This window comes from Mustela nivalis (genome assembly GCF_964662115.1).
Source record: "Mustela nivalis genome assembly, chromosome: 11".
NCBI classification, from domain to species: Eukaryota; Metazoa; Chordata; class Mammalia; order Carnivora; family Mustelidae; genus Mustela; species Mustela nivalis.
The window spans coordinates 77,182,990-77,204,281 of NC_139030.1; the positions used below are offsets into that span (position 1 = coordinate 77,182,990).

The following is a 21,292-nucleotide window of genomic DNA, read 5'->3' on the forward strand; positions in this document are numbered from 1 at the left end:
ACTAAGGGAATTAGGTTTTATCTTGGTTTGGGTTCTTCCAGAAATAGTCCCTGAGGTAAGGATTAAAGCATCAAGTAGTAGCCTCTTGGAAAGTGAAGGAAATGCTGGGGAGGGGGGGTGGTGCAGGGAGGTGGGACAGGGAAGGAGAGGAAGCCCGTGAAGGGAATGCTGTCAAGCCAGCTGCCGTGTGACCAGTGCTCAGTCCTGTGGGGGATATGCTCAGAAATGTAAAAAGTCAAAACCAAAACTAAACCCAAACAAAAAAGCTTCAGAGCTCAGAGTCAGACCACTTGTGGAGCTGAGGAGCGGCAGGATTTACACTCTCACTCTCCGCCATTCGTTGACTGAAGACTCCCAGGCTTGTCAATGGGCTGCGCTTGGCTTCTGGGACAAGCCCCAGGCAGAGAGAAGCAGGCCCTGCTAGTGGAAGTCGGAAGCGGGAAGGCTGAGGGCAAACGCAGAGCAGCGAGAGTATAAGCTGGAGGCTTCCTTAGCCCTGAAGCCCTGAACTAGTCAGAGGAGAGGTGATGAGAGGTTTTTGCTTGGAATGGGGAACTCGGACTTTCTCGTTGTCAGTTTCCCTGGTTGAAGTTCAGCCATGTGAAGACAGGAAACACACCAGTCTTCTTCAATACTGTGTGCTCTGCAGAGTCCCTGACTCAGCCAAGTAGAGGATTAATGAATAAATGGTTGACTAAACCAGCACTAGGGTTTAAGAGGTACGTTCTTTATTGTGTTCCAGTTCAAAGGAGGTCAGAGCAGGTAAGGCACAAACTGGTAATGGAAGCTGACAAGTGTCAGGTGCAATTCGCCTTCAAGAACTCTTAGGAACAGACAGACGAGCTACAAGGGAGATCCGTTCCTGGGGGTGGCCTGGGCTGCTTACTGAACCACTGGCATTTTTGTGACTGAGCGGTCAAGGGTCATATTCAGGCCCACTGAACTCGGACAGGCCAAGGCCACGTCCTATGCACTTACCTGGGTGTCTTGTCCTGAGGAATTTACCATATTAAGTTCAGGAGCAATGAAAACAAGTAATGTTGACTGGCCAGTGAAATGACTGTGGCTCGATGAGCTTGTGATCTTGGAGAATTGACTTAGTGTATACCTTTCCTTTCCATCATGGGTTCCTCTCCCTTCCTCCCCCACCAAAAAAAAAAAAAGATATTTTGGAGTCCCAACCCTCAGTCCCTCAGAATGTGACCTTACTTAGAAATAAGGTCTTTGCAGAGGTGAAGTTAAAATGAGGTCATTAGTGTGGGACCTAATCTAATACGGTGTCCTTAGAAATTTGGACTTGGAAGCAGACACACGTAGAGAGAAGGTGATATGAAACAGAAAGACAGGGTAGCCATGCCTATCTACAGGGGATGTAGCGACAAGCCAAGGAATGCCAGGGGATTCTAGGGATTGCCAGCAGGACCAGAAGCCAGAGAAGGAAAGGAAGGACTTTATCCTAGAGCTGTCAAAGAGAGTGTGACCCTGCAGACATCTTGCTTTTGGAGTTCTAGACTCCAAAACAGTAAGACAATAAATTTTTGTTGTTTCAAGCTACCAGTTTTTGGTACTTGGTTACAGCAGCCTAGGAAAGTAGTACCCTTTCTTTTCTTTTTCTCCCCCCCTGCTTTTTTTTTTTTTTTGACTAAGACTTTTCCAAATAGTTGTCCCTTTCCTTTCTTCTTCTTCCTCTTTGCTTGCTTTCTTATATATGCTACAGCAATTAATAGTTGATACTTGCCTGCAGGGTCCCTTGCTTTAGGAAGGACATTCCATTCCTAAGCCACTTGGAAGACAAAAGAGAGGCTCTTCTTCAGATGTCTGGGCCTTTTGGCTGTAGCTCAAAAGGGGGTCATTTTTCCCATTGAAATGGTTTGCCATCTCTACCAGGACTGGGTGGGAATGAGCCTTTCCTGTTGGAGTGCCGTGGGACGGGCCTAGCAGATGGCCTCTTTTACATGTGACTCCTCTTAGGGCTGTAGGCACAGATCCCTTCCTTTCCAAGGAAACTTAATGGATTTACCTGATTTCAGGGGACCCACGTGGGGCCATTAATCATGGTTCTTGTGGCTGAGAGTTGCTGGCTTCCTGCCAGGGAGGTGGGATGTTTGTCTGGTTGTGGACCTGGACTGGAGCTCATTGCCAAGGTGATCTTCAGAGAGGAACAGTCTGGCTGATGGTTGCGGGAAGTGGTATGAAATCATGGAAGGGAAGGGAATCGGCTACAATGAGCACAGTGTGATTCAGGCACGTGTTTGGTTTAAAGGTGCTTTTTTTTTTTTTTTTTAAATTATTCCAATAATGTTTTTCTTCTCTTAATTATTTGTTTCTGCATTAAGCATTTATCTCACAGCTGCTCTGTGTCAAGTGCTTAGCTAGTGACAAAGAGACAGGAGGGAAGCAGTACATCCGGATGTGACAGGTAGCATGAAAGTCCTGATTATTGTCCACAGTGCAGGTCAGGCAGAAAGGTAACTTTTACCTGGGCTGGCATGGAGGGAGTTTCAGGAAAGCCTTTATAGATGTCATAACTGAGGAACACCACCAGAATAGAAGAGCTGTATTCCTTGATATGGACAACATTTTACACTTAAAACAAAACCAAAAACCTCTCTTCTGAAGGTATCATGTACAGCCAATGAATTCTCCATCCTCTGCGGATGACTGCAGCCCCGTGCTGTCCATAGCACCCTCCTCAAAGCAGACTCTGGCTTGCCCAGTCTCTGGCATGCTATCTTCCAGACCATTTGAAGCCTGGGGACAACATTATTTTTACTTTCTTTCCAACCTGCCAAGATAATGTTCAGTCGTGTATCCACCAAAATACAGTCCTGCAGAGGAATTTTGCCCAGTGAAAATGAAGTGAAAATAAAACCGAATGAGCAGGGATGGACGTGTTCCTAACACGGGCGTGCTGTGTCCCCGTGGGCAGAGGATTTCCTGACACCACAAAGCAGGCATTTCCAATTGGAACATAAAGGTGTCCCTGGGGCTGTACCCAGGAACTGAATGAAGTCCTTTGGGGAAATAGGAGAAAGAACATTTTTTTAAAAAAATTATGTTCCATTAGCCACCATATAGTACATCATTAGTTTTTGATGTAGTGTTCCATGATTCATTGGTTATGTGTAACACCCAGTGCTCATCACAACACGTGCCCTCCTAAATGCCCATCCCCTGTGGAATCTTAAACTCTTAAATTTGGTTTGGTCCAAATCTTACCTTGTTTGGTCTGACTTCAGTCTTCTAAAAGGTTGTTTATGCTGTTTTGTTTTTATTCTCTGCTCTGTGCCCTCATTTATTGCTTTGGAGGAGAACAAGTTCTTGGGGTGTTTCTTGTCATGTACTTGCCTTGATCTGGGTTTTAAAGGCTCACCTTGTGTTTCACTCATGCTCACGTGTGCATCTGAGAAGGACATGGTTAGGGAGCTACCTGATCAAGGCCAGCTACTAGAAAATTGCAGATAGATGACAGTAAAGTTTACAGAAAATTAGTAGCAGTTGGCTTTCAGCATGATTGAAAATATAAATTAGCAAGAGGAAAGAGAGCAAAGGAAAAAAGTGAAAAAAATTAGATATAATTCAATAGCCCGGAAACAATACTATTTATGCTTTTGTATATGTGCTTCTAGAGTTTTGTTTTGTTTTTTCAGAGAGAGAGAGTGAGAGCCATGCGTTTGTGTAGCAGATGGGGGAGAGACAGGGGAAGAGGGAGACTCTTAAGCAGACTCCAAGTTCAGCACAGAGCCTGACATGGGGTTCGATCCCACAACCCTGAGATCATGAACTGAGCTGAAATCAAGAGTCGGACATTTAATTGGCTGAGCCAATTAAATGGCAGAACATAGGGAGGGAAAAAAATAAGGACAATTTGTGTGTGTGTGTGTGTGTGTGCGCACGCACGCACGTGTGTACAGTTATTCCTCTAGGTATTTGATGTACATTGTCGGGGGTAATACCGCAGAATTTATTAGAGACTCAGGACCTTGACGTCAGAGCGCCTTAGAGCAAATCCGCTCTGCTTTATTCAGAATGGTATTGGAAGGTAAGTGAGATAATCCTTGTCAAGTGCCTTTGTCACTTGATGGGAAGTGTGGATCCACCTCTACCTCTCTCTCTCTCTCTCTCTCATGCGCACATTTGTATCACTTGCTGCTCCTGCAGTATGGTGAGTCATATACTGAGACTCATGACTGAACCTAGGATTTTCTGATTCTAAAACCTTTCATTTCATTCCGTGCCTTATACTATTGATTACAGAATGATATCTATTATGCAGTTTTATTTACTTATTTTTGTGCATTGATTTTATATCCTGACACTTTACTGAATTCCTGTATAAGTTCTAGCAGTTTTGGAGTGGAGTCTTTTGGGTTTTCCACATATAGTATCATATCATCTGCGAAGAGTGATAATTTGACTTCTTCTTTGCCGATTTGGATGCCTTTAATTTCCTTTCGTTGTCTGATTGCTGAGGCTAGGACCTCTAGTACTATGCTGAATAGCAGTGGTGATAATGGACATCCCTGCCGTGTTCCTGACCTTAGCGGAAAAGCTTTCAGTTTTTCTCCATTGAGAATGATATTTGCGGTGGGTTTTTCATAGATGGCTTTGATGATATTGAGGTATGTGCCCTCTATCCCTACACTTTGAAGAGTTTTGATCAGGAAGGGATGCTGTACTTTGTCAAATGCTTTTTCAGCATCTATTGAGAGTATCATATGGTTCTTGTTCTTTCTTTTATTGATGTGTTGTATCACATTGACTGATTTGCGGATGTTGAACCAACCTTGCAGCCCTGGAATAAATCCCACTTGGTCGTGGTGAGAAGATTTTATTTGTGTACTTTTGAGAGAGGGAGAGAACAAACGAGAGAGCACAAGAAGGAGCAGGAGAGGGAGAGAGGAAGTGAACTGCCCCCTGAGAAGGGACCCCCAAAGCGGGGCTCAATCCCAAGACTGTGAGACCACGACCTGACTGGAAGGCAGATGCTTAACCGACTGAGCCACCCAGGTGCACCTATTATGCAGTTTTAAGAGATGATACAGCAGCAAGCTTATCGACTCTGGACGGGTGCAGTGATCTGGGCTGGTATGCCGGTTGACTGAACCAGGCCAGTCATTACAGTTTCTTCATCTGTGAAATGAGGGAGTTGGTCTAGGTCATCTGGAAGGTTGCTCCTCTTCTCGACGTTCTGCATTTCTGGGTTGTAATTCCTCCTAGACAGAGTTTCAGGGTTCCTGTGTCCACATTTCCAAAGCAGGAGAGGATGTGTCTGAGAAGGGAGGGAAGAAGCCGACCACAACCAGATAGTAGTTAGCATCCACGAACCCATAAATATCTGAGCTGGACGGAAACAGGGCTTGAGGGGAAAGGACCTTTGGAACTTAAGGATAGTACTAATATATATTTTATAACATTTTATGGCTATCTTTCCAAATACAAAGCAATCTTCAGTGCGTTTAGTTTTGGTTGATTAAAAATATAAATTTGACTCTGGCTTCTGCCTAGAAGGAAGAAGAGCATCACTTTCCATCCTGTTAATGAGAAAAAAACAGCTAATTTATAGAATCAAACCTCTCGAATCCATCAAAGAGCCAGGGTCAAAAAAAAAAAAAAAAAAAAAAAGCCAGGGTCATAGTACATCCAACTGGCCCGAAATATATAGAAAACAAGACTTCCAAAAAAAAAAAAAAAAAGCACTATATGAGTTACAGCTCACTTGTAGTGGAGAATGGTGGAAGATGGCTTGCAAGGCAAAGGGGTAGGAAATACTAAGCTAACTTTCTTCACTCATTTTTAAGGGTTGATTGTTGCCTAGTACTGGTGTGAAGAGCTCATGGTTACTCTTCACCCAAAGGGAATTTGCATCAACTCATAGGCCTTTCCAAACAGAGCACCACCGGGACTCATGAGATCTTCTGACAGCGAGGCTGGAGGCCAAAGCATGCCTTCTTTGATGGTCTAGGCCTGGGGGAGGGGTGGCTGTCATGGTTAAGGTCAGGTACCCGGACTCATGTCTTCTAAGGAACACGAGACTGCACAGCTGGGGAAGGGGGAAACATCCTGTGCTTTGAGGGCTTAGGTGAAGACTTATTGTAACATGTGGAGAGGAAAAGAAAAAAGTCTTCTGCATCTGGAAGAAAGGCAGGGAGCCACCCTGGATCCAGACAAGTAGTGGTCTCTAAACAGCGGGGACAGAGACAAGATCACTGAGAAAGCCTGACTTCCAAGACCAGAGGACACAGGATCTGCCTAAGGCTGAGGTGGAGCAAGAGGGAAGAATACTTCCTTGCACTCCCCCAGCACACTCCCCGGCTAGAAAGCACCTAGTATCAAGCAGTTGCAGTTAACCTGTGGGGGCAGGGGAAGCAGGGGTGGGGGAGATGCTGTGAGTCCTAAGGGTACAGAGAAGTCTGCAAGAGGGAACAGGAACATTGAGATACACCTCCCAGTGACGCAGACCCCAGCCTAAAGACAATGTCATTCTAGAGGAATCGAAAACTGTGGTGCAGCAATAAAACCCAAGCTAGACCAGTTTCAGACGAGACTGATGTCCGACACCACACTGATGCCCGAGCAGAAGGGATGTGATCAGTTTCAGGTTTAAGCGTTATTTCCCTGGGACTCTATTGCACATGATGTCCAGAATCCAGCAGAAAAATAGGAGAGGCACAAAAAGCCAGGAGGAAAACAATCTGTAGTGAGAAGACAAAGCCATTAACAGAACCAGGCCCAGAGATGACTCTGATAGGGAATTTAAAATAACTGATAAATATTTAAAGGCTTCAGTGAAAAAAGTGAAGAGCAAGCATGGGGTATTTCAGCAAAGAAATAATTGCACAAAAGTGCTAAGAAAAACAAAAATGAGAAGGAAGACAACAACAGAGTTAACGGAGATGAAGACGGCCTTTAATGAGCTCATCAGTAGACTCAGCAGATGCAAAGGAAGAGTTATTGAACGTGGAGATAGGCCATCATATTGATTATTGATTTTCTGTGTTTTACATTTATTGGTTGATTTTCCTCCTCCAATCTTGATTTATTATTTGGTTTCTTCTACTCACTTTGGGTTTCATTTACTCTGTTTAGTCTTCCTTTTTTTTTTTTTCTTTTTGAAGGTTGAAGCTCAGTAAGCTGAGTTTATTGAAGAAAGAATTTTCTTCTTTTCTAATATTGGCATTTTGTGCTATAAAAGTACCGTTACCCTTACGTATGTTTTAGTGGCATCTCAGATTTTTCGATGTGTTATGTTTTCATTTCCATTCAGTTCGAAGTATGTTCTGCCTTGTCTTTTGATTTATTCTTTGATTTTAGGGGTTATTTGGAACTGTACTAGTTTCCATGTATTTGAAAATTTTACCGAGATCTTTCTGTTGATTTTCCTTTGTAGAATTTACTGAGGTGTTTTTTATTTTATTTTTTTTAATTGTTTTTTATGGTCCAGAATTTGGTCTGTTTTGGTGAAGTGTATTCTGTACCCTTGAATTCTGTTGTTTTTGGGTGGAGCCGTCTATAAATGTCAATTATATCACGTTGGTTGGTGGTGTTATTCAAACTTGAGAGATCCTTGCCACTTTTTTATGTATTTTACCCATTTGGGAGAGGGCAGGGTTGAAATCTCCAACCCTATTTGTAGTTGATGTTTATTTATCCTTTGTGGTCCTACCAGTAGTATTTGCTTCTTTATATTTTGAGCAAATTTCTCTAGGCAATATAGAATCAGGCCTCCCTCATCAAAATCTCACTAAATCTGCCTTCTTTTTTACTAGGGGCATCAATTTTATAGATTTTTAAATCTTTCACTTTATGATTTATTTTCTCTTTGTCTCATCTGGATTTTTATTGTTGTTACCTTTCCCATCTCCTTTGGCCTTCTTTTTTTATGATTCTGTTTTATCTTTTCTAACTCTTGGGCTTGTTATATCAGTCTTTGCTTTATGGTTTGTAGCATACACCTTTATTTATTTATTTATTTATTAAAGATTTTATTCATTTATTTGACAGATAGAGAGAGAGAGAGCATAAGCAGGGGGAGTGGCAGAGAGAGAGAGAGGGAGAAGCAAGTTCTCTGCTGAGCAGAGAGCCCCACACCGAGGTCAATCCCAGGACCCTGAGAACATGACCTGAGCGGAAGGCAGAGGCTTAACCCACCAAGCCACGTAGGCGCCCCTGGCCTACACCTTTAACTTACTGCGTTCGGGTGATAGTACACAACCAATACCATATTTCCACTTCACCTTTTCCGACTGTTATACTCCTGTGTACGTGTGCTGAAATCTTCCTCCTCCACAGTGAGCTCTTCTCGAGCCTTGAGGGCTTTCTGCGGGCTCTGTGGGCATTGAGTTATTTTTGTGCCTCTCCCACATAATCTCTTGAGAGAATCTGTGATGTGCAAAAGAAACGCTTCCATAATTAAAACTGCATGAATAAATACGGGTGTGTGAACATGAGTATTTTCAGTTAGTTTAATAATAGCGATCACTTTAACAGATATAGACAACCTTTTAAATTTAGGAGTGTCTGGAGGTAGGCCTTTAAAATTAAGTTGGAACTTTTTGCAATAAGGCAGCTACTAGGACACTTTGCAGCAAGAAGGAAGATGCCAGACTGCTGTAGGTCTTTCTTTTCTTGAAATACCAGATCGACATAAAATGCATTAATCTTCAAAGTGAAAGAGTGCAATTTTGAATATGCTTGCTGACTTTGGGGGGAGAGTTTCCAACTCTCTTTTCCTTTTAAAAAAGGACAAAAGTGAAAAACATCTTTTGTATTAAAACATACTCACGTGAAAATTGGATGTACGTGAAATTTTTCTTTTACTCATTCATGGGATTGCTCTTAATTGTATAGCTGATCATTTGTGGTTTCTTTAACAGGAAAGTATTTTTTTCTTGCTTTTATGTTATCTTTTTGTTTTGTAAAAATGCCAGAATAAATATTTAAAAACAGAAATCTAAGAATTTTTCATTAAAAGTGATAAGTGAGATCTTCTGGAAAGTCAAGGTGGAGTATTGCAATGGTTTCTTTTCTGATGCTTGGGGCTTGAATCTACTTTTTTAAAAAATAAATGGTATAAAATGTAAGGTAACCACAACAAAGTTTAATTAATTCTTACATACCCCCCAAGGAATAAAATGCAGTGTGGTTATGAACAGAATGTGAAAGCCCTACAGATTTTTTTGCGCCTGGTACAAATTAACATTTGTTTGGGGAACTGAAGTTCTCCATTTATTTGGTTCACCCACTGATTCCTTGTCATTCTCTTCAGGAGAACATTTGCAATATTTCTGAAGCTTGATTAAGGCCTTACTGAATCAGTAATTTGCAAGTTAAAACTGACCATTTTAGCCAGCCTTCACAATGCAAGGATGAACCAGGGATTAAAACCTTAATGCCTTTTCTTTAATTTGAGGGAGGATAGTGTTCCAGTTATCTTAGAAAAAGAGGAAGCGGGATTTGCCTTCAAAAGATGCTTTATATTTTGGATAGAGAGTCAATACAAAGGTGAGATACACCCGATTTGAATTGGTAAAATATGTAAATCCTTGCCTGCTGAACTGTCAGAGATTAATGTCTGAATAGGAGTAGGAAGCGCCAACTGTAAAATTATACAGGGCATGGCGGTTACCCCATTCGCATAATGGGGCTTGATTTAGAGGCTCTATTTTAGGGTTGCACAGAAAGCACCCAATGCAGAAAGCCGAGCTTTGTTTAATGTGTCCGGGGCAGTGCCCTAATTTTCTACAACACTATTCACTTCCCTCCTTTAAGAATGAATAACACATTTTCTTTATGGAACTCTGTGCGTCTTTCATTTGGGAGCAATCGCATTTCCAAACTCCTCTACTAGATTCCTCTTTTGTTGCCTTTTTGTAATGCTCCTAGATGATGGTAAATTGCATTGTCTTCGTTGCATTTGTCTACCACCGCAAAGAACAAGCAATACCCTTTTTGACATGACATAACGTAGCCCTTTCCACTTGACAGATGGGAAAGTGAAGACCTGGGAAGTACAAGCCTTGCAGTTCTGATAGAGCTGGTTGTCCCATCTCCATCTTTGCTACCCAGCAAGGGAATTTGTCACATGAACGGATGTCATCATATGTCCTTTGGCTATCTCTGGAGACTTAGAATTCATCTCATTTCTGCTGGAGCTCAGAGGACTGTATTGCAAACATGGATAACCTAAGGACTGTAATACCTCGTTTCAATTATTATTGGTGTTTTATCATTAAGGCTCAACCTATTCAGGTAACAAAATGCAAGATTCACTGTCTTTTTTTTTTAAATACAATGTTGCTGTTGGCTTCTGCAGTTTAACATTTATGAAGTCCTTGTTGAATTTTGTTAGTGGCTCCATTTTATTGTTTCAGACGATTTTTCTTTTCATCGAGAAGTCATTTGTGTTAGCGAGACTCTTGGTTGCCAGGGTCAGACTCCTAACCCGAGCTCGCTGAAGCATCACGGAGATGGATTGGTTCATAGTCTCTGTAAATCCGTGGATGGATCTGAGTCAGATGAGGCTGGGTCCAGGGCTCAGCAATGTCAAGTCGGTGACCCTCCGTATCCCGGTCCTCTTTGTCTCTGTGCAATCTCATTCTCAGGCTGACCTTGGCGGGTGAGCAGGTCAACAGCAGCTTTGTACTCTCATCACCCTGGCGTGGGCAACTTGGTCGCTTCTGGAAGAAGCCCTTCTGGAAGAGTCTGTTCAGCCAGTCTTGAGTTTCCTCTAAACCAGTGCCTTTAGCCAGGGACACGCGGTACTCAGGTGGTCAGCCTATGTCCCATATTCTTCCCAGGGTCAGGGGACAGGGACAGCCCCAGTCCAAAGAGCAGCTAGATAGCAGTGGAGGCATTTTCTCGAAGAGGGCACAAGAGTGTTTTTATCACAAATGGCTAAAGCCACCACTTGAAGATTTACAAGAGCCACTCAGAGTTACATAAAAATGTTAATTTTCCATAAGAAGACATATTATTGTAGACTCAATGACTCATCAGATAATTCACAGTGTATTTCCCTCTTTACCCTCACACTTTGATTGTTGGCAAAAAGGACAAAGCCATTAAAGAAAAAAAAATTAAAAAAATTTTTTTAAAGATTTTATTTATTCATTTGATAGAGACAGAGAGAGAGACAGCACAAGTAGGCAGAGCAGCAAGCAGAGGGAGAGGGAGAAGCAGACTTCCTGAGGAGAGAACCCGTGGGACTCGATCCCAGCACCCTGGGATCATGACCTGAGCTGAAGGCAGATGCTTAACCGACTGAGCCACCCAGGGGCCCTAACCGCCCTGCCATGTTTTTTAAAGGAGTCATTTCTCAATTTCACGTTCAGATACTGCCCTAGCATCTCCATTGAGCTAGTCTGATAAACTCACACGATTTGCAGCTGTCATTTGATTTCCCAGTCTCCAGCTACCGGGAGAACCCCTTTCAGGCAGAGGCTAACATTTGATTTCCGTTCCAGCTGCGTCTGCCACGGTGTCTGGCTGAGTGCAGGTGTTCAGGGAAGGTGCACCCGATGGCCCGGTGAGCTAACGTGGGGCACGCACCTTGTCTGGCGGGAGGTGCCAAGGCTCTGAAGAGTTATGTAGCTCGAGTTATGCAGACTGTGTGTTGAAGTTGGCACACTGTCCCCAGTTTTGGGTTTTTAAAATGTTTCTTTCATTCTTTTACTTGGCTGTCCGGCTGTGTGTGTGTTTGTGCCAGTCTGCAGCTTCCCGTCTCTCTTGGTGCTCAACGACAGGACTGAGAGCCGTGACATTGGTCCCACAATGGGGGCCGGGGGGCAGTCTCAGAGCTTCTGGGCAGTGAGGTGGTCCAGCCTTCATGACAGTAGAGTCACCTCTGGGGCCATCTTTAGGAACATACTGTGTGGCAGGAGTCAGGCTGAGTTGAGCCATGTACTTCTCATTGAGCTCCAGCAAAATGGCAGACGGGGTACGGTGTCCCCACTTGCTCGTCACCTTGTCTTCTGAGCGTTCTCCCCTTTACCCTCTTCATTGTATGACCTCAGCTGCTGTCCCGCCAGGGCAACCAGCTTTGCCTCTCACTCTTAGGTGTCTGTGGTGCTCCGCTCAGACACCTTTGTTACCCCCAGTGTTGGACGAGAACCAATTAAGACCAAAGACAGAAGCTTCCAGATTCATATGAAAACTTGCCTCTCTGTTTTTAAAAATTACAAATCAGGACTCACAGGGAAATATTAGGGTAACTATTTCTCCTATTTGAAGAAATACCGGCGTGGCAACTTTATCACCTAGAAGGTAGCAGTATGAGTCAGGGTTGGATCAGAGAGATGGAACTAGTGAGATTTATGCAGCATAAGATTTATGCAGCAAGATTTATGCAGGGAACTGGCTTATGCTGTTGCGGACGCTGGCGAGGCAAGTCTGAGATCCCTGGGGCAGGCTGTCGGGAAGGGTCGGCTGGAACTCTTGGCACAGACTGAAGCTGCCGTCCACAGGTAGAAGTTCTTCCTCCTCAGGGAAGCCTCATCTCACCTGGTAAGGTCTTCTCAGTGGGTTGACTCCAGTCCACCCAGATTATCGAGGCTATGTCTGCACTCAAATGATTATGGACTTAAAATAATACCTACAAAGTACCTTCGCAGCAACTCCTGGATTCATGTTTAGTTGAGTGAAGGTGGCTTATAAAACGGACAATCAGTGTGGTCAGATGGGAGTTCTTGTAGATTCTCTGTGAACCCATGAAACTGTTTTAGGCCCTTGGGATCCTTCACTGACTGAAACAGTTTCTGCTCTTATGGCATTTTTATTCTAATGGAAGATGACAGAAAATAAGATAAATAAAATACATAATTTTGTAGTGGTTATAAGTAGTGATGAGAATAATAAAGCGGAGGAAGGGACTACACAGTGAGAAGTATGTACATGGGCAGATCTGGCCCCACAATTTGTGAGGCGCAGGGCACAGTGAATATGCAGTGTCTCTCTTCAAAAAATCGAAAAAATTGCCACCAAAAATACTGAAACATAAAACTTTTTCCTTTCTTCCTTGAATTTCTCTCTGCGATAGTCAGAGTGATTTTTTTTTTCTTTCTGTTTGGCTTTTGCTATTTTATCTGTTGTAAGCAAAGAAAAATTCAGAATTTAGATTATTAACACAAATCTGCCATTCCTCATTAGGTTGTGCAATGCCCATTTTCAATGCAAATATAGAAGTGGAATCACTGAAGTCACACGATCTGCATTTCTTAGTTCATGGGTGTGTCTCAATGTTGTGCTTGCCAGAGCAGTGAAAACACACTATGAACCCAGCTCATCTGTTTTTCTTTCATCTCTAAGACATGCACGTTCTCCCCACACTTTACCTTTGGTTTGAGGATTCCTGAGGAGGGATGGATGGGAGGAGGAGGAGCTGTGGTTGTCCTGCCTGTCCCTTTCCTTCCCTGCTGTCATTTTTAGTATAAGTGGTTGCCTACTACAGGAAAAGTCATGCAGATAAAAGGGATATGCTAGAGTTCCTTGAGCACTCATGTTAATTAGGATACAACTGACTTCTTTGTGCACTTGAAGCAAGTTCTACTTCTAAGCATGGACTCTTGGGGCTGTCAGTGCTCTGCTTACTGAGCCGTAGGCTTAACACCTTTACCTTGTGCTCACTTGGCATCCCATTGAATTTTTAGGCATCAGGAGATGCTCATACTGTGTATATTTCCTCTATTCATGTACGCACACTGCCATCTCATTGGACTTTGCTTATGAAATGCAAGCTCAAAGGTACAGTTATGAGGGATTTCAAGATTTTGACTTTAACCCAAGAGCATTAAAGCGAGTGTGGAGCTTCCTGAGCATGGGACACTGTTGTGACGGAACAGGTTGCTTGCCCATGAAGCCGTCTGTGCGTGTCTGTGTGAATGTGTGCACACATATGCTATTTTACATAATGTTGATCAAGAAGGACTGTCCCATAAGGTGACATTTGATCAAGGTCCTCAAGAAGATCAGGAAACCAGGCAGGCAGTTACTAGGGCAGGAGTAGCGTGTTCAGAGGTTCCAAGACACATGAGTCTTTGCCTTATTCTCAGAAGAATAAAGAGGCCATGGTGGCTGGATCCAAGTGAGAGGGTAAAGGGTGGGAGATGAGGTTAGAGAAGCAGAGGTCCCTGCATGGTGCATGAGCCATGAAAGGGACTTGGAATTTTTCTGAGAGAAAAAGGGAAGGCTTGGGAGGATCTTAAACAAGGGGCGAAATGCATTGATTGAATCTCCCTTTGGCTGTGCTGTGATAATAATCTGCATTGGGACAAAGTTGGAAGTGGTTGGACCAGACGCTATGGTAGACCAAACAATGATGGGGCCTGGACTGGGTGTATACGCAGCAGTGATTAAATATAGTTGGATTCTGGGCATATTTTACAACTAGTGACAATGGGAGCTGGGTATAAAATTGATATTTACCTAGAGTCCAGCAGATGAAATGGTCTATTGGGAAGTAGTGAAATTTCTAAAGTTCTTCAGCCAATGCATGGCAGAACTGGGGAAGGAGAGCAGGAGTCTTGTGTTCTTTTTCACTGGGTCTTCCTTTCTGTTAGCTCTAGACTGCATCCCACTCCACCCCCACCACCCCCCAATTGCTCTTTTAACATTCTCTCCTGAACATCTTCCCTTATTTGGCTGAAATGGGCCTGGTGCAATCTCTAGGATTCTATCTCTATAAATCACTTTAAAGAACTTCTCAGAGCAAGGTCCTAGGTGATTCTTCTGCTACCCTATATTTCCGTGGTCTCATGGTGGGGGTTGGCCGTCTCCCATAGTGTCACATTAGTGCTGTCCTGACAGTCTTTTTCCTGCATTTTCTGAAGTATCTCTTGACCTCTCCTCATAAAACAGAGTTCATAAAACAAAGATTTTCCTCCTGGGTTTGATGTACAATTGTGCCATGTATAATGCCCAAAACTTTAACTGTAGTTGGCTTGCTTATTTATGTATTTATCTTGCTTCTCAGCACTTTCAGACCATGCTGAAGTCCAAGCTGAATGTCCTGACACTGAAAAAGGAGCCCCTACCAGCAGTCATCTTCCATGAGCCCGAGGCCATCGAGCTGTGCACCACCACACCCCTGATGAAGACCAGGACTCACAGTGGCTGTAAGGTATGTGGCATGTGGCTAGCAGGGACTCTTTTGGTGGGACAAACCAAAGGACATGTAGCCTTAGGACACTTGTTTCCCAGTGGTGACTTTTGAAAGGAATGAAAATGTAACATGACTGATGAGCTTCGTTGAGTGGCGGTGGGATGAACTCATATCTGCTGTATTTTTAGCAATCCAACCACTCTCCACTGTTTCTAGGTAAAGTCATAAGTTCTAGGATGTGTGAATAAAATAGTCTTCTCACTTATATTTGCTGTAACCCTGTGGAACTTTGGGGCTCCCCAGAAAAGTTCTATCCTTAGTGATATTTCCTCCCTTTGTATTTGCACTCCAAATAAAACACATCTTAAAGAATAAAAAACAAGTTTCTCAACAGTGTACTTCTCCATTGGGGGTTATTTTGCATTTTTGTTTGGCTTCAGCTCTCAGAATTGATACTGATATCCATGCCTCAGAATCCATTAAAAAACATTTCTTCTCATCTATGTAAACTGTAATGCTGACATTAAAGAAAACCTAGAAATGGAATGTATAATTTTGGTAGGCTTTTGGGTTCTTTCTTGCATGATATTCTTTTTTACATGAATTGATGAATAAAGCAATCAGTTCAGGAATAACAAAGAAAATATGTTTATGCATATTTTGTCATTAGCTTTTTTTTTTGAGGAGTAAAAAATTAAGGGGCAGAAATTTGTTTTGAGTAGTGAAAATAAAATAAAACAAATGTTTTGCATGTGGGTTTCTGTTATAATCTTGTAGACAGACTCCTTCTTGCGTTTCTAGGTTAGGGAAGTCTTTCTTGCCAGAATGTTCCATCCCCTTTCCCATTCTTGCATTGCTATGGTCAGATTGGAGCCTACAGAAATCTTGAGTGATGGGTGTGTACACAGAATTCCACATGTGTTCATCCATCCCACAAATACCCAGTGGGTGCTCAGTGTCTACCCAGCACTGGGGACAGTGGGAACAATACCCACCAGCATCTTTGTAGGGTTTAACTTCTAGCTGGGGAGAGGGAGGAGAGAGTACAGGTAAACAAGCATTGGCTCTTGAGAAAACCAGTCAGGAATAACTTGTGGAAGAATCAGGCAGAAGAGACAGGGAGTGTTAATTCTCAGAGGTGGAGATAGTCTGTGTGTGCTTTGTAATGGAGAGGGATGGGCAGTAGAACCCAGAAGTTGAGAAAATTGTGTTCCGTGGTACAGTCAGGCAAGAGTCTGGGTATAGGATGAGTCTTGTCATTGCAGTGGCAAAGAGTTTTGACTTTCTTCTAATTACTGTGGGGAACTGTCAGATTTGGGCAAGAGAGTTAGTTATATGACTCCATCAAAAAAAAAAAAAAAGTGATTTTAAATGGTAAGTACACTAAGGTGAATTTTCAGCTTCCAGAGAGCACTTGCCAGAGGCTCTGTTCCAACAGGAGACAGGGGATCCATGCAGCTGGCCTTCGGTCCCCGTGTGCGCGAGGCTTTTGGTGAATTGATGATACAAAGAATTATAAAAATACTCATTAAATTTGAAAGTGATATGAGATCAAATTGTGTTATACATACTTTAGAGATTTCCTAGAGTCCTTTTGAATTCTGTTCCTGTTGGGGGAAATGGTCCCTCAAAAGCAAGATGAAGTCATTAGGGACAAGTGAAAGGAGGAGAGGTTCGTTGGATAAAGGCTGCGGAGTGTGTTTAAATGGGGGGGGCGGGGAAATGCAGTTACAGAATAAAAGACCCAGCAATCCAATCAGGATATGGAAGAAATTGTGTGTGTGTGTGTGTGTCACACACACACACACACAGAGAGAGAGAGACATATTTGCTAGAGAGAAAGAAATACTGCTAGGAGAATAAAAACCTATCGTTTTCCTTAAAAGGAGCATAAGGTTTGAGATTCATGGAGTAATTTTTCTGTGTGTATTGCATTAGGTTGTGTTTGCTTCTTTTACCTCTAAAAGGATGTTGGAAAGAGCAGAAGGAATTCAGAAGAGCACACAAAAGAGAGTGAGTTTGCCCTGGCATCAGTGGGTCTAGCTAGACAAAGGGAGATCATCAGTGATTTCACCGGGACACAGGGAAGAACTTTGGCATTCAAGGTGTAAAACGCAGTCCATTGGGCTATAGAAAGTTTGTGAACTCGCCATCCCTAGAAACCTTGAAGATGATATTCCAGGTGTGGATAATCATGAACTGGAATCAGGGATCTGAGCCAACTCCAGTTTTAAGATTCTCTTTGAAGGAAGAAAACATCCAATTGTATCCTTCTTCAACTTGTATACTATAATGCCCTTTATACCGTTATATTTTAACTTAAACGCACTGGAGTTACATTCTTTAATTCTCAATGACAATCTCATGTTTGTGTTCAGAGTCACATTCTTTCGATAAGAAACAACAAAAAAGTTCCATGTTTGAGCCTTGACATTTCTGTTTAGAATGTCCTGACCTCCCCATTTGGTCCCCCCACCATCCACAGAAACAAAATGCAATGCTTCCTCTCTGATTCTCAGGAGTAACTTGGTTCACAAAATGCCAGCTGCAGAAGGAGGAGCTCTCTCTCGGGCTCACGCCTGCCAGGAATACTGAGCACAATGTAGCCCAGGCCCAGCTGCGGCCCCGCAGACCAGGACCCTTCATCTGCACACACTGCTAGGTCTTTTTCCCTAAACAGCTTTCTAGTCCTGCCTGCATAACTGTGGGTTTGGGGGAGGGAGAGAGTCAGGAGGGAGCAGAGTAAAGGAAAAGGGAGTTGAAAGTGGGTTATGGTTAGTACCATCGAGGCTCTGGTTCATGTCAGATTTCGCCTTTCCCTCTGATCTGTATTCTCTGTGGGTCCTGATGGGGTTGCCCTGCCAGGCTATTCATTTGTGGGCAGCTGGGTCTTTGTGTGTGTTTTCCTCTACTGCTGCCACGTTCCCCCCCCCCCTTTTTTTTTCCTGGAGTGGAGTTATTTCACTGCAAAACCCAGTGCATACCATTAGGACGCCCCTGCCCGTGCTCTTGTTGGAGATTTTCAGAGTATCCGATGCTGTTTCTGATTTTGCAGCAGCAACAACCATGGTTGATCATACCTGGCTTCTCCTGCCTTGCACCACAGAATCCTAGGTGGCTTTGACTTGTTAGCAAACATTTATTTAATTCATAGTCATGGCAGACCTTCTGTGTACATGGAATTGTGGAGAGAGGCATCAAGGCAGACGTTGCAGGTAATGCAATTTGTAGGCAAGTCGAAGGCATAGACGAGCGCCTGAATCCATAAATCTCCAGGGCTGCTGAAACTCCTGTGTGTATCAGAAAACCCTAGGGGGCAGGTTTCCGGACCTTCTTTCCAGAGATTTTGATGCAGGCACTCAGCTTAGCAGGCAGAAAAGAATCTGCACTTAAAAACTAGATTGCAATTTACATGACCGTGGGGCCCAGGCAGTGCCTGGAGCTTGAGGACCTGAGCTGCAGAGTGATGTGTGAGAAGAGCCACGTAAGTGACCTAAGTGGAGTCACGCCTGGGGAGGCGGGAGATCGGCCAGGGCCGTGGAGGATGGAACTAGAATGGGTTTGCCGTAGCTGACCAGGAGGCTGATGTCCAAGAAAGAACTGGGCTGGGTAATTTGTGCATCCCATGTGCCCTCTACCTACAGCGCCTATAAGTGCCACCTTGTCCTACAGGGGGCGCTGTTCTTCGTTGACTTGACTTATTTCTGGGCCTAATTGCCATAGTTCTCAAAGACTTTGTGAAATGGTGGTAATGTTGATGATAATAATAATTAGTGATAAAATACTAATAATACAGAAATGATGGTGATGATGAAGAGCTGATGTTTAGGAATGCATTAAGCACTCTCCTTGCCCTTTTCATGGTATAGAAACACTGGGTCCTCATGACCATCCAGTGGTTCAAAGGCCATCTCTGGCCCCATTTCACAGGTGAGTTAGTTGAGGCATAGAGAGGTTCTTTCCTGTACCAGATTATCCAGAGAGTAACTGACAAAGCCTGCATTTGAACTTTATCAGTCTGTCTCCGTAGCCTCTGCTCCTCCCCATCAGATTCCAGCCCCTCTTCATGACCTCGAGTGACTCCCATGTCTGTCCTAAGATAGTTCTTAAAACTGGCTCTGTCATGTGATTGTAGCAAGTCATTTTGCTTCTGCGAGCCTCAGTTTCTTCGTCTTCGTTCAGCTAGAACTAAGATCACTGTATCTCAGGCATTCTCTCATCTAAAGGTCCAAGGCTCAAATTTACTTGATTCAATTGGACTCAAATTTTGTCTTGGTTCACAAAACCCAGAAATGATTGGGGATCATGCACTAAAAGTATTGTAAACAAGGAATTTTGGAACACTGAAAAAAAAAATAAATAAAATTATCATATAATTTTACCCCTAATATACCTCTCAGGCTTTCCAATTTGGTTTTTGAAAAACAGAGAGAGAGAGAGAGAGTCCATAATGAAAAGTCACATTCCTTATAAAACATGCATAGGAAATGAAACCCGAAATGTCCATTGAGCTCCTAGATGCCCATGTTCTGTTCCACAGAGATAGTCCCCAGCTTTACGGCATTTATAATTTAGAACCAAAATAAATAGTAGCAACGCTGGAACAAAGATGCTGACACATAATTGGGATCTAACACATGCTGTAACATTTATCTTTTATTTAAAACATTCACAAAGTTTGTGAATGGTGGTAGTTTGAGTGTAAATACGCTGATGAGTTGAAGACAAAGATGACATGGAGGACACATACCTGGGAAGACAAGAGGGGAAAGAAGCAAGAAGGAAAGGCAGGAAAATTGGCAGTTGCTGATATAGGTCTCCTGTTTGGATCTGAGTCTGCCTGCCATGGCTCTGGTTTACCTGGCTGTCTCTCCTCTGCACCTGCTCAGCTGGGGACAGCTAGCGTCCTGAGATTGGTCTCCAGGTCTCCAGGTCTGGCTCTTTTCGACCACCAGACAGGCTTTGGGAGTTGCTAGAGAAGAGTGCTAACTGAGCATATAATATTTCTTCCCGTACCCCACCCTCTCCCCCATTCCTGGTTCTCTCATCTCTCAGGATGAAAGGGCCCTTGTGTTCATTCTGCAGGTTGGTGGGCATCAAGTTGCCTCTGCCCCCTCATGCTTCATCTCGGGCCCCACCAGGGCCTCACCTAGGCTTCCTCTCCTACAGAACGTCCCATCTTCCAAATCTCTCCTTCCCCCAAGAGAGGCGACCTGGTTTTACATCATGTGAAGTCCCATCTAAGACGCTCACTGTCTGTTCCCCTTGTGAGGGCAGAAGCCATCAAACAATCTAATTCTCAAGAAGGGACTTGTGATTCAGACAGCAGGATGATTTTCCTATTACTCTTCTTGAGGTTCGTGCATTCAGAATTGCAGTAGTCACTAGCTCTCAGGAAGGATAGCAGCTGAATCCCAGTTGCACGAGATGGAGAGGTTCCTGAGCTGAATGAAGGCTTTGCAGGCTGTCTTCAGATCCTACCATTTTACCCCCATGTAGGATGGCCAGTCTTAAAAGTGAATTCCAGCAGCCCTACTTAGGATGAGGGCTCTTACTTGAATTTCAATGTATTTAAAATTAGCATCACATGTAGCTATTTCACACATATTTTTGTGCTTATTGGATCAGCTTATGTAGTCATGTTTTTTATTTTTATTTTTTTCATTTTAGCCAAAGGTCCCTGCTTTTACCCACTCACATGAGGGAGAAACATTGATTATACCGTGTCGTCATCCTCATCGAATGCATTTTGCGGCCTTTTCTTGGTGTAGGTGATTTGGGCATGGCATGAGTCCAGTTCTGCTAACTGTGCAGACTCTCTCCTTGCAAAATCCATTTCTGCTTTCGATATGAGACAGAATACAAATAAAGACTAATAACATATGAAGTGAAGAGTCAAGCATGGAGTCCTCATCCGCCCTTTAAACCTTTTGGTTCAAACCAAAGTGTAAATCTCTAGATTTGGAGTAAATGGTGTCTAATTCTAATCCATTTTCTCTTTATTCTTTCTCAGACTTCCCTGTAAACAAAGCAAAGCACATTGACTCGAAAGGTCAAAGTCGGTGTGAGCTAACATCTGTTGTTTCAGAGACAAGCTTTTATTTTTCTGCAGTTCTTACTCCTTCGTCAATTTCCCCTTCCCTCCCTTCCTCCTAAACTTGCTTCTCTCATTTCTTTCTTCATCTGCAGGAATAC

At 43.3% G+C, this 21,292-nt stretch overlaps 1 protein-coding gene across 1 annotated transcript in view; it reads left to right on the forward strand.

Moving 5' to 3' along the window:
* PID1 (phosphotyrosine interaction domain containing 1) overlaps positions 1–21,292 on the forward strand; it is a 226,337-nt gene that overhangs the window by 89,084 nt on the left and 115,961 nt on the right. Inside the window, exon 2 of the mRNA XM_082690852.1 lies at positions 14,969–15,115. Coding sequence (XP_082546978.1) covers positions 14,969–15,115 — 147 coding nt within the window. The remainder of the gene's footprint in view (positions 1–14,968; positions 15,116–21,292) is intronic.